Consider the following 13,056-nt stretch of genomic DNA (forward strand, 5'->3'; position numbering starts at 1 on the left):
ATGACCAAGGCAAAGCGGTCAAAAGTCTGGCTGTACTTCACAGCAAAATATGCAAACTCAGCAGCCTGCAACAAGTGCTTTAAGCTGATACTGTGATACTGTCAAAGGAGGTAACACCTCAAATCCGATGAAACACCTGGCGACGCATAGCGTTTTTTTTAAAAGCCGAGAAATGCGCCGTACTTGATAGCTTGCTGTGAGACCTCACACCGAGCACATCTACTGCGGGTGGGTTGCCTGTTATCGGACCCGGAGTTAGCAACATCCCCCAAAAACACGAAGAGGAGAGTCCTGGCCCCTAGCCCTGCCAGTGTAGCAGAAATGATGAGGATGATGATGGTAGCAGCCGCCGTTCTTCTCTGCGTGAGTAGCTTAATGTTGTCCGTGTGTAATTTACGCTGAGTAGGCTAACCACGTTATTAAATTAATGCATGTAAGGTGAACTAGCAAACATCATAATAGCTACATGCAGCTATCTTCTTGTTTGATGGCAGATACTCCCTTCACCCTGGCCAAAAAGGCTAAAATGACCAAAAAAAAAGTGGAAAACAGTTAAACATGAGAGGTTTTTGGACAAAGTTTGTGTTTTTTCCATTGTTTAAGCACTGCTTCCAGCCAAGAGTGATGCCATAAATCCCCTATAGCTGCAGAAAAGGCTAACATTGTTATCTTTTTTACAAAAAAACAGCTGAACATGAGAGGTTTTTGGACCAATGTTGTGTTCTCCATTCTTTAAGCACCGGTTTAAGCACCGTTTAAGCACCGGCACCGTTTCAAAAGTACCGGTTTGGCACCGGTATTGGATAAAACCTAAACGATACCCATCCCTAGTGGCAACCCTGTTGGAGACAGGAATATTAATTGTTGTTTTCTTTCAACTCTTTGAAGCAGTCTATTAGCCACAACACTACAACTGATCAAACTGCAATGCCAGCCAGAATTGCTCTTTTTCATTTAGAAACAAAAGGTCCCACATTGCAGACAGGTCTGGCCCGGATCTGGCATCAAGCTAGCACTTCTGACTGACTGGTGTCATGGCAGGATGTATATCTACCAGATGTGGGCCAGGTCTGGCAATGATGGCACTATTTATGTTCCTATTTTCCTATTTTAGTTAGAAGACCCAAATGCCATGTTGCAATACTATACTGCTATGGTAGCCAACGTTTCAAATGCAGGTTTGACAGGTTTGTGAGTGTACACTTTATCCAAAACCTAGTGAGGGTTTACTCATGTTTATCACTACTGACTGGAAGGTTATTGGTTCGATCCCTGGCTCCTCTAGTCTGCATGTCAAGAGTGTGAATGTGTATGAATGTAGTTAGGAAGCACTCAGTTTAGAGAGAGTGTGTGATTGGGTGAATGTGGAGCACTTTGAGTAATCTGGGAGAGTGGTAAAGCATTATCTAAGAATTAGTCCATTCACTGTCTGAACAGAGTTTTGTCATGTTACTTTTGCACTATTATGTACATGTTGTTATTACATGGCTTGATTAAGGTACACATTAGACTGACATCTGGGGCAAGAGCTGAAACTGTTCTGGGCCAGCACAGGGCCAGCAGTGTGTCTACAACTGGCCCATGGCTGCACACAACTTACACATGGCCCACATACCACAAAGAATGACGGCCCTTTGGTATCCCAGATCTGGTTTGCCAGAGGTAATCCACACATGGGCCAGCACAGGACCACCAGTGTGTCTGCAACTGGCCTTGTGCTGGCCCATGTGTGGGCCACCTCTTGCAAACCAGATCTGGGCCACCAAAGGGCCGTCATTCTTTGCGGTATGTGGGCCATGTCTAAGCACATTGTGTGGGCCAGATCTGGGCCATACCAATTTTGCTATGTGGGGTGTTGTTTAGACTATTAGTGTTGTACAAGAACATAGAGAGTGATAGACTTAGTAAATATAACTAAGTGACAGGATGTATGTGTAGAGTATAATGAAGAATTATTAAACAGACACAAAGAAAAAAATCTTTGATTGTGATGCAAAACAATAAAACTGAATTTTCTTACCTGGAGATGAAGCAGTCCACAGTATTGGGGCAGGGCCAGCGGCCACATTTATAGAGAGGCCTCAGCTGGAATCCATACAGGAAGTACTGCCCCAGAATGAAGCCCACTTCAAACAGAGTCTTGAATATTATGTTGAAGATGTAGGTCCTCAATAATGCCCCGCGTATCCTGATTTTTCCATGTTCGTCACGAATTGGGGGTTTCTCCTTTTTCCCTCCACCATCACCAACTCCATTGTGATAGAGAGGGTCATGGTCATCCTGGTGTCGTCCGGCCTTTCTGAGCTCCTCTTCCCTCTCCCTCCTCTTCTCCTCCATGCGAACAATGTGTAGTACATGGCCCAGGTAGATGAGGGTTGGTGTGGAGACAAAGATGATCTGCAGCACCCAGAAACGGATGTGGGAGATGGGAAATGCCTCGTCATAGCAAACGTTTTCACAACCGGGCTGCTGTGTGTTACAGGTAAAGTCTGATTGCTCGTCACCCCAAACTTCTTCAGCTGCTGCACCCAGCACCAAAATTCGAAAGATGAAGAGGACTGTGAGCCAAACCTGGGTCGGACAAACATGACAGTTAGAAACACAGTAGTTAGTACTTCCTGGATAATGCAGAAAGTAACTAAAGCTTGTGGGTTCTCCACAGTGTCAGTATGGTCTACCCTTTACCAAACTGAAAACCAGAAAATGTCATCAACAATTTTGGCGTATCAAAAGTTCTATGAAAAGGAAATACAGTGAAAATCATCAAAAGGTAAGCTTAATATGTTTAACAGATCATGTTTTTGTTATCAATAGTCGGTCACCTTTCCAATCACAGTGGAGTGTTCTTGAGCATTCTCCAGCAGTCGCCCTAGAAAACTCCAGTCACCCATGCTTCTCTCAGTTTTCTAGCCTGCAGAGAGACATGAGAGTCTATGGTGAACAACAAAAAGTCAATTAAAGAACAATACCACAGAAAGTCAGTATTTAGGGTTTTATCTGAACTTTTATGGCTGATACTGTTTTACCTTGTGTCTCTATGTCTGATTGTAGGTGTCTGTGTGTGTCTGTGTCTCTCATCACAGCAAATCATGTCAGTATGTATCAAAATCTCTGAGGAATGTATACAGCATCTTGTTGAATTCACAAAGAATTAAGCCAGTTCTGAAAATCAGTACTAGCAAGTGTCCTAATCAAGTGTTCGGTGAGTGTATTTTCCAGGACGTTTATGAGGAATCATTCGATCTCTGTCAGTCTGTTTCCCTTTTTTCTTATGCCAAACATTTGCTTCCTCTTCCTCTAATCAGTTTGACACTTCTTTTCCATGAAACATAAAAAACTAGCATTGTTCCATTTTTAGTCTGTGTCAAACACAGACTAGAAAGTCCTAATGAGATCTAACGGCCAGTTCATCTATAAACTCTTTAGCCTAGAAATTTTTGAAAGTATTCATCTAACCCACAGTTATTCATATATTTAGTTCAATACAATTAAATTTTATTTATATCTCAACAGTAATTGTCTCAAGGGGCTTTATATTATAAGGTAAAGACCTTACAATATAAAGGCTATCATCATCAAAAACAAAATTCTTTGATATTCTAAAATATTGCTTCATATAAACGAGTGCTGTTAATACTTACCAACAAAATAACTGCATGAACATCTCAAGCAGTATCTTGCCTTACAATACCTAGAAATATCTTCTTTTACCATTTAAACCTTGGTGTTTCACTGTGAAATTTTACAAAAACTTGGCTGCTGCCCAAAAAGCTCTTTTCAACTGAGCACAGAAAGCATAACTACTTTCGAACTTCAATGCTAAAATCAAGAAGAGAAAAGACTTCAAAATAAAATTTCAAATAAGTTGGATTGTTTTGAAAAAAAAAAGACAAATTAAGCTGACTTACTAAAATATTGTTGTGTTGTCAGTGATAAATCCATCGACCAGAAATCAGAACAAAAACTATATCTGGAAGGAAGACACAAAATGCTTTGTATTAGCTTTTTGGGCTCATCATCATACAGACATTACACAAAAAAGGATACAGAGCTTTTTGATGCTGATGCCAATATGAATCTTTTTTTTAACCAGAAACATTTTAGTGCACAGTAGGTACAAATGATGCCATATACTTATAGTATGGCATCGGAAAGGGTCTTGTTACTCCTCACCTGATGCTAGGATTAGTACCAGTGCTAAGAACTGTCCAAATTTTTTAAACAGTTCAGATATTTTAAATTATCAATCACACAGGTCTATAGAGTGATAACTTCAAAATTAATTCTGCAGCATGATGAAAACCCCAGAAACATAGCATAAGACATAAAGAACTAGCTAAATTGAGTCCGGCAGCGAATGGTATGACCTTTCAGAGCATTCTCATTCCCAACATGTAGCATAACTACGATTTGTCACGTCCCATGGCATCTCAAAGGTAACCTTCCGCATCCCTATGATACGCTCCGGATTGTGGATGGAATCCAAAAGAATGATGCTCGCGGAGGTAACACACATTCCAGCTGTGTATTCCAGCCCTAACCGTAACCTTAACCCTAACCTTAACCATATCAGATAGTGTTTTCCAAAGCGATGCATGATCAGAACGTAAAATAAATTTACATGTGTAGATTCATTCCAAACGGTTCTCGTGCCTCCGAAAGCTTAACATACCGACAACTTATCTCATAGTGTCAGTATGTTACGTTTTGGGATGAGAATGTGTTGGATCTTCACAGAGTCCAGGTTTTAGCTTCATAGATTCCATGTGGAATTACATGAAAAAGGAGAAAGAGGTTCCACAGAGGACCCGGAACAGTCAAGTACTCTGAACAAAGTGTACCACTAAGAATTGGTAGCTGCAGTTTAAAAGCGCTCATTTATCACTACTTTGATTTAATTTCACTCTTTTTTCTTCATCTGACATTTTGGTGCAATCCAATGCTCACAGTAGCACTGCATGTGTCTGATTGTTTGATAGTTATTCCATGGTATACATTTGCTTTTGGATGTGCCAAATTTGTGTGTACTTGCATTGGTATGTGTGTGTGATGTGAGACTGGCTGGTTAGTGGACAATGGCTGGCCATCTGTGAGAAGTGAAGTGAGTGAATAACAGGTTGTCGCTGTTGAATGCCGGACTCATCACATCCCAGGAATGCTGATGGGGGCAAATGTTTGCCTGGGATTCACTGATATGAACGCACACAAACATATACACGCATTCTAAAGTTTCAGCAGTGTTCTGTACTCCTGCATACTGTGTAACTTACTTCCAAAATAAAATGTAAATCCAGGAATTTTTGTCTGATGAGAGGTAGGTCAACCGAGTAAAAGAAAAAGAGCAAGAGAGAGAACGGAAGCTCCATAGACAGAAAGGAAATATCGTGGTCTTGATTTAACTGTGTTCTTAAAAAACTGCTTAGAAACACAAATAAATAAATAACAAAGACTTTTCAGATGTCTTACACGTGAAACATATTCTCAAATGACAAATGGCTACTAATTCACCAGTCTAACGGTGGTATGTGTACATGTACATGATGTGTTGACGTGATGAAATACCATCGGCCATGGCAGACAATAGGGAAGCTGCCAGATGGATATTGTTCTGGCTGCTGTGTGCTTTTGATGGATCAGAGGTCTTTGTGCTAAAACAGCCCAAACAGTTAACTCCTGGCCTGCCATTTGCACAACGAAATCCGAAAATATGCACAGTCACAATAAAAGACAATTCTGTTCATTACTCAGTTAATCAACTACCCTAGTGTATATCCAGAAACTTGAGAAGACCGTGCTCAGTGTTTAAGCAATTAGTTTCACATGGTGTGAAATAGTACTGAAGATGATTAAATGCAGTTTGCTTTTAAGAGAAGATATTTTTGATACATATATTAAAAATGTAAATGTATGTCTAAAAGTGCCATTCCAAAAATGTGGAAAGAGTTTGTAACTGTACACACAAGTGAATAAATGGGCCCAAAGTTGCCTAAGATACTAAAAGTACAAAACATTTTTTTTTTAAAGTGTGCAAAGATTTATAGAATGGCACACAGCATCTAAAGAGAGTATGGAAATAATCAATTCAGCAGCTGGTTGGCTGGTTAGGAGCAGCAACTTATTTCCTCCATTTACTACAGCAAGTCACACAGTACAATTCCAACAAGCAGAAAAACTACAGGAAGGTTCTTCCTTTCGTGGTAACATTAGACAGTGTGTCTCCTATACAAAAGATAAACAACTAGCAATGGTTGCATTTAAATAGCCATCAAAACTAAAATGTAAGCTTCCCTACAGTTGACCTCAAATTTATTTAAAAACAAAAAACAGTCCTACCGCCTGTTTTCCATTAGTTTCTTGTCCATGACTCTTTAAAAAAAAAACTTATTTTTTAACTAAAGTATCAAAATCTAGCCTAAGACCCCACAAAATGCATTCTTTTTTCCCAAAGATTATTTAAGCCTGGACGATATTGGTTTGGATTTGTGGCTTCCTGTCTGCCGTCTTTCCCACGTGGATGTGAACGCATCATGAGAGGTGCTGATAATCCAGCAGGTGGAAAGATGATAATCCCTCTTCCCTCCCACTTCAGCCTCCAGCATCACTCTACGGTGACCCTGCTTACCGCGTTTCTTCTCTTCTTTTTTCTTTTAGTCCCACGGAGGTTCTCGGGGCAACCAAGAGAAGATTGGGCAGATTGATAGAAGGGAGAAGAAGGGAGGGAGAGAGACACAGAGAGAGCAATACACAGAGTAACAGAGAGAGAAAGTTAACAACAAAAAAGGAGGGAAAAAGAAAAGAAGAATACGCGAGGCTAGTCTAGTCTAAAAAAAAGGGCGCGTGTGGAACCTGTCCCGCGAAGGCGAAGCACAGCGGCTGCGTCCCGCGTGGCCAAGGCCATCCGCCACTGTCAAACATTGATGTCCCCGTGCAAGGGGCGCAGGAGGGGGGTGGTAAGGGGAAGGCGCGCGTTTGAGTGCGCGCGCGTGTATATGTGGTGTAACGCAACTATCACATTCCTGACCAGACAAAAATTTTCTTTAACAACTTCTGTTAAGGGAAAAATATATATTTGGATTGTTCCTTTTTTTTTTTAATGCAGTATGAGGTAAAACACCCTCTGGGTATTAGCTAATAACTTACTAGCTTTTTTACTGTCATTACAAATAAACATCAATATGGAAGATTACTGATGTCAAAAATGGAGAAATCAGAAATAAACAGACAAAAATTGAAGTGTAAAAGTAAGCTCATCTTTCTACAAGTTCTTCATATTGCAACAGTTTTTAGCCCCCAAAAGGAATTTACATGTTAAAGTGTTACATTACATACATGGCATTTAGTTACAAGTAAATTACATTCAGTTACAAAGATGATATTTTAAATGAAATTTAAAAGAGTAGACACATTAAACACCATCAAGTTTTAATAATAAAAGATACAGGATAACAGAAATTAAACACAACAAAATACAAATGTAAAGACAAAATATAAACAGAAGCAGAAAACACAGAAACTAAAACCAGTTATCCCAAGCTTAGTACAGACATGAAAATCTTGCAGCAATAGTCAGCCGTGTGGCCAAGCTTAATATGGCCCAGAGCGCCAGTGTACAATAAAATGAATTCTATCCACCAAATGACAGCCTTATAATTAAACACTGACATATAGCCCATTTTCACATCTTTTAAACAGAAAAGACTACCTCAGTATTCATGTGAGATTAAGTGATTCATAGTATAAATGTTGACTGGAATAAATATGAAAAGTAGAGTGATAAATAACATCCACAGTCTTAAGAATGCAGGCAGAGACAAATAAATTCTAAATGTCACTGTAGCTTTTTTAAAAACCTTTTTTCACTCCAAAATGTTGCAAAGTTTTTTCTTTTTCTGTAAAAGAAAACAAGTTTTTTGTTGTTGCTTCTTAACAACTACAAAGAATGGGGTGACACCATCTATTCACCTATGTTATCACTTAGTTTTGTGTCACCCAAAAAAAGTCCCTCTGGGTAGGGGAAGGAATTGTTGCAGACCTGTTTGCTCACCAGCAGGGGTCAGCAGAGTACAGTATCTCATTACAGAACAAAAGAATTCATGGGTTTGTCTTTTTCATTCCTTTAAAAACAAACATCATAAATATCATAAGAATAAACTACATAACCAGTCAAATGAAAAGAAGATTAAATGTTATCTGGAGAATTTTTGCATTCAATTAATTATTATGAAAAATACAACTTTTTGTAAATATTTGTACATCAGTGGCTTTTCATCAGGACCTTTCAATCAGGACAAGGCCCGGGGGTTGGGGACTGCTGCTTTACATTACTGCCTTCTTGTGGTCTGTTTGCTTTGTACTCATAGGAAATTGTAGCTGTCCCCATTTTTTTCTTTCTACAAACAATTTATAGAACATGATTCTGGACATTGAACAGAATAAAAAGTATTTAAAATGACTTCAACATTAAACACATGTAGTTAAATACACATGATGTATTTATATTTTTATTTGTTAAACAGCTTATCTACATACAACCTCATTTAACATGAAAGTATAGTTTTAAGATGCTAACATCCTCTCCACCCCTTGATTTTCTATAGATTATCATTGAAAATGTCCAATTTGTGAGTTGTATTTACATTTATGATTCTCACACATGCATTATATCTCTAAAATGACAATGTTTTTATCAGTTTCTTCTCCACCCTCCGTCTTCTAGCTACATTTCAAAATCAGGTTGAAACAAGTGACTTCTGGTTAGTCCTGATCCGCATCTTCTCTCTGCTGCCTAATTTCCTCTCCTTCTGATCACACAGACCCCTACAAGAAAAAATAAATAAATTATATATAATATAAAGAAGTGCATATGGAATGCACAGCTTAAAACTCAAAAACAAAAATAATGCACAAAAGAATTGCGTCAATCAGCTGATTAATCACCTGACTGTCTGATTAATACTATTACCTAGAGACAGCCTTGATGACAAGATATACAAGTTCAGCCATGTTAAGGACCATGCAGATAGATGAGGTAGTGGCCATGAAAACAGTGAAGATGGTTTTCTCAGTTGGACGTGAGATGAAGCAGTCCACCAGGTTAGGACATGGCCATTGATCACATTGCACCAGCCGTGGCATCTGGAAACCATCGTACACCACATACAGAGCATACCTGGAGACACAGATATCGTACCATCAAACCAAAACAGCCATCTGAGACTGACGGAAAAAGGAAGCACTGATCTTACATGAATCCTGCTTCAAACAGCAGCCTGAACACCAGGCTGCAGGCATATGTCCACCAGAGGGCACCAGCTATTGGGAGCCTCCGCTTTTTCAGAGTCTCTAACTCCTCATCTTGGCCCTTTGCACTGAGAAACCCAGCTCTACCAGGACTCTGTCGCACAGGATGAGATCATTTGAGCACTCAAAGAGCTTTCTACTACAAGTCTCATTCACCCAAACACACACATTCATACATGCCTAAGTGCCTTTTTATCTAATATTAACTTACACACACTGATTGATGCATTGGGGGCAAATTAGGTCTCTGTCACAGCTGCCCCAAATGACATCATCATTTTGTCTGTCATCACGATGACTTTGCCGTAATCATAATAAAACAATGCACACACCTGAAGGAGCTTCCTCTTATCTCTGTGGTTACGATAGGCCACATACATGGCAACCAGGAGTGTTGGCGTGGAGACAAAGACAAGCTGAAGACACCAGAGACGGATGTGGGACACAGGAAAGAACTGATCATAGCAGACGTTTTCACAGCCAGGCTGAGGGAAAAACAAACCAACCATGATCGTCACAATTATGACAACATCAGTGTATAGTTACTAGACCCTGTGCACGAGAAAATGCTAACTTCCTGGTTTGAGACCGGATGTGGGGTTGTACATTTCCGGTAGCTTTACTTTGCGGTCAATCGCTACTGCGAAGATATACTCCAAAATCATGTCCAAAACACGAAAACGGAAAGATTGCGTTAAGTTACAAAGAGCAGAAGGTGGGAACACTCGCCACTGTTGTGTGATAAAAAATCTAATGATCAATTTTGACGTTTAAAGAGTTTAGATTGATCAGTTGTTTACATCACTCAACACAAGCAGAACTGCATTACTGCAGCAGAAGACACATCGTCCACATTCAGAAGCACATCTCTGTATAGTGACTGGTCTTATGATTTAAACAGGCAAATGTTCAGCATTCAAACTACAGGTGAAGAATAGTCAAACCAGATGTTTCCCTGTTATGTCGATATCAGCTAGTCAAGTACACACCTACACAGCATGTCAACAAACCGTGAAAAAAAGCCACACAAAAAATGAACGATTGCTGGTAAGGGTTTCTATGCATTAGTATTTACGAAGGGTATGTTGTGACTTACCTTCAAAATTACAGCGGTCCCTCGCTAATAACCCCGTTCACCTTTCACCTCGCTGTTTCGCGGATTTTTTAGTGCAAGTTTGCATGCTTATTTTTACATCACATTGTGTCCTGCGTCCTGATCGCTGCAGACGATCTCCTCCGTGACGTCTCTCCTGTACAGTACAGAATCGCTGCATCGATCGCTAGCAGTGTGACTCTGAAGTGCAGAACTGTATGTCGACAATGTCCACAAAACGTTTTGCACCTTCAAAAAATAAAATTGGCTACTTGATTTCACCTATTGCTGGTTATTTTTTAGAACATAACACCCACGATAAACGAAGGACAGCTGAGAAATATAACATTTGAATCCCTTTTCTCTTTTGCTCTGAGGCGCGGGGGAAAAATATCAACAAGTCGATGAACATCATTTACAGATATATTGGGTAAATGCCCAAGACATCTAGAGAAATGTAAATCGCCGCTTGATTCATTCACTTGCTTAACTTGTTTTGGACCGTAAACAAGGCGCAAATAGGACACCGGAAACAGGGTTAGGGATGAACCTGTTTTTGCCTTCAGAATTGTCTTAATTCTTCGTGGCACCAATTCAACAAAGAGCTCAAAACACTCCTCTGATACTGCGGTCCATGCCATCACTCAGCTGTCATTTAAACTTGTCACAGCGTCTCCGTTTCCTGGCTGACAGGAGTGGCGCCCGACACAATAAAAGCACAATAAAAATATTAAGTGGTGATAGATAGTGACTACTTTTTAGATTATTAATACTTTATGTAGTATAAAACTTTACAGTATAACTTTGAAGTCAGTTCTTAGACAGGAAACCAGTGGAGAGAAGCCATCTATTAAAACCAGTGAGAAGAGTAGATTCTGTATTCTTCGAGAACTAGGGGTGAGAGAATGATTCTTTGAGCTGCAGAATTCAAGCTCAGACAATAAAACCCAAATCTTATTTTAACAAATAAGTGTCATTATAACTTACATCCCATGTGTGGATCGGATGTAAAAATGGACACGTCCTACCTGCAATGTGTTACAGGTGAAGTCAGACTGCTCGTCCCCCCAGACGCTCTCCGCGGCAACAACCAGCACCATGACCCGGAAAATAAAAAGCACAGAGAGCCAGATTTTACCCAGGCTGGTGGCATGACGGTTCGCCCCGACCAACTGAGTGTACAGAGCGGGCCAAGACATCCTGGGGGAAAGGACAGTGACAAGGGAATGGGAATGCTTGCACTACAGAACAGGGGTTCATCAGCATACTCGTTTGCATTTCTTGTCATTACACGGTCGTGTTTATCTGCTACTTTTACAGCCTCTACACGTCTGACACATGGACACCGATTTCAGATTTCAGATTTACAAGGAAGTCAGTGGCAAACGATGAAAGCAGAGACCGTCGCTGAACAAAAGACGAGTTTGAAAGAGGACGGGATGAAAAGGAATGAAAGTGAGAGGAGGAGGGGAGAAGGTCCACTGCCAGCATTCATGTGAACTGATGAACCTCTCTGCCCACTGTGGACTGTACTGAACCGAGCCCACTCATCTAAAAGCACACTGAAACACACTGTACAAGCACACTGCTGCGGTTCTCACTGAGCTTCACTGTTCACACTCGGTCACTGATTGGTTCATTCATATTTTTTAGATGATGTGTACTTGCACTGAAAGAACCTGGGATATACTTCACACGACATGCTTATTTAGAGGTTTGTTTCTAGCTGGAGATGTTTTGTCGTATCGTAAAAACAGAAATTCTGATAAAAACCGGAAGCAACTTTTACCAAAATGAATTAAGATTAACTTTTGTTTTGTCTTTGTTGTTGTTTTCTTACCTTGTGTCTTCAGTGTCAGGATGTCTCCATGAAAGTATTCCACATGATCCTTTTCAGTATGAAAGCGCGCACAAACACACACACACACACACACACACACACACACACACACACACACACACACACACACACACACACACACACACACACAGCCTGTTGTTGCATCAGTCACATTTAAAAGAAAATCTCAGTCTAAGAAACTAAAACACAAACCTGCAGCTCCTGCTTACTTTGCATGAAATCAAAGATGTGCCTCTCAGTGTGAAGTGAAACAGGATGATGTCTGATAGCTTCCTGTGATGACTTTCAAAATAAAACAACACAGCGCAGATTGTGCATTTTAGGAGGAAGAGATAACAGAGAGGAGAAATACAGATAATATTTTTAGCAGAAATGTAGCAACAAGAAAAACTCTGGATTGTGACAAGAAGCACTCTGAGAGTTTTGTTATTTGCTCTGTTAAAACCCATTTTAAAAGGCTTGACATAATTTTGAAATACTTTTATGTGGATATAACACATTAATTTCATTACTTAGTAACATCAGTTTTATTGTTTAGGAATCAATGTCAAATTTAAAATGTTTTTGATCACAACCTTATATTGTTTTCAACAAAAACCTTATTTGGGAACATTGTGCAAGGATATTCATATTGTTACATATTTAACTGATCATAGCCTGTTATTGTAATCTACAGGGTGGGCCATTTATATGGATACACCGTAATAACATGGGAATGGTTGGTGATATTAAAGTCCTGTTTGTGGCACATTAGTATATGTGAGGGGGCAAACTCCTCAAGATGGGTGGTGACCAGTGTTGG

At 39.9% G+C, this 13,056-nt stretch overlaps 2 protein-coding genes across 2 annotated transcripts in view; both read right to left on the reverse strand.

Moving 5' to 3' along the window:
* The window catches only part of LOC102308044 (gap junction alpha-3 protein), a 9,256-nt gene extending 2,367 nt beyond the window's left edge, over positions 1-6,889 (reverse strand). The window contains exons 1-4 of the mRNA XM_005945147.2: positions 6,623-6,889; positions 3,909-3,970; positions 2,823-2,911; positions 2,021-2,571 (exon numbers count right to left, since the gene is read on the reverse strand). Coding sequence (XP_005945209.1) covers positions 2,021-2,571; positions 2,823-2,891 — 620 coding nt within the window. The 5' untranslated portion in view covers positions 2,892-2,911; positions 3,909-3,970; positions 6,623-6,889. The remainder of the gene's footprint in view (positions 1-2,020; positions 2,572-2,822; positions 2,912-3,908; positions 3,971-6,622) is intronic.
* A 558-nt stretch (positions 6,890-7,447) lies between these two features.
* LOC102308363 (gap junction beta-2 protein) lies at positions 7,448-12,553 on the reverse strand. Its single transcript, XM_005945148.3, has 7 exons — positions 12,447-12,553; positions 12,234-12,282; positions 11,422-11,593; positions 9,633-9,785; positions 9,246-9,394; positions 8,963-9,169; positions 7,448-8,817 (listed from the first exon to the last, which is right to left on the reverse strand). The coding sequence occupies exons 3-7, from the start codon at positions 11,590-11,592 to the stop codon at positions 8,730-8,732; spliced, it is 768 nt and encodes a 255-aa protein (XP_005945210.1). The 5' UTR covers position 11,593; positions 12,234-12,282; positions 12,447-12,553; the 3' UTR covers positions 7,448-8,729.
* Between the last annotated feature and the right edge of the window lie 503 nt (positions 12,554-13,056).

Source organism: Haplochromis burtoni, unplaced genomic scaffold (assembly GCF_018398535.1).
Source record: "Haplochromis burtoni strain Fernald_Lab_line unplaced genomic scaffold, NCSU_Asbu1 Contig_443, whole genome shotgun sequence".
Classification (NCBI taxonomy): Eukaryota; Metazoa; Chordata; class Actinopteri; order Cichliformes; family Cichlidae; genus Haplochromis; species Haplochromis burtoni.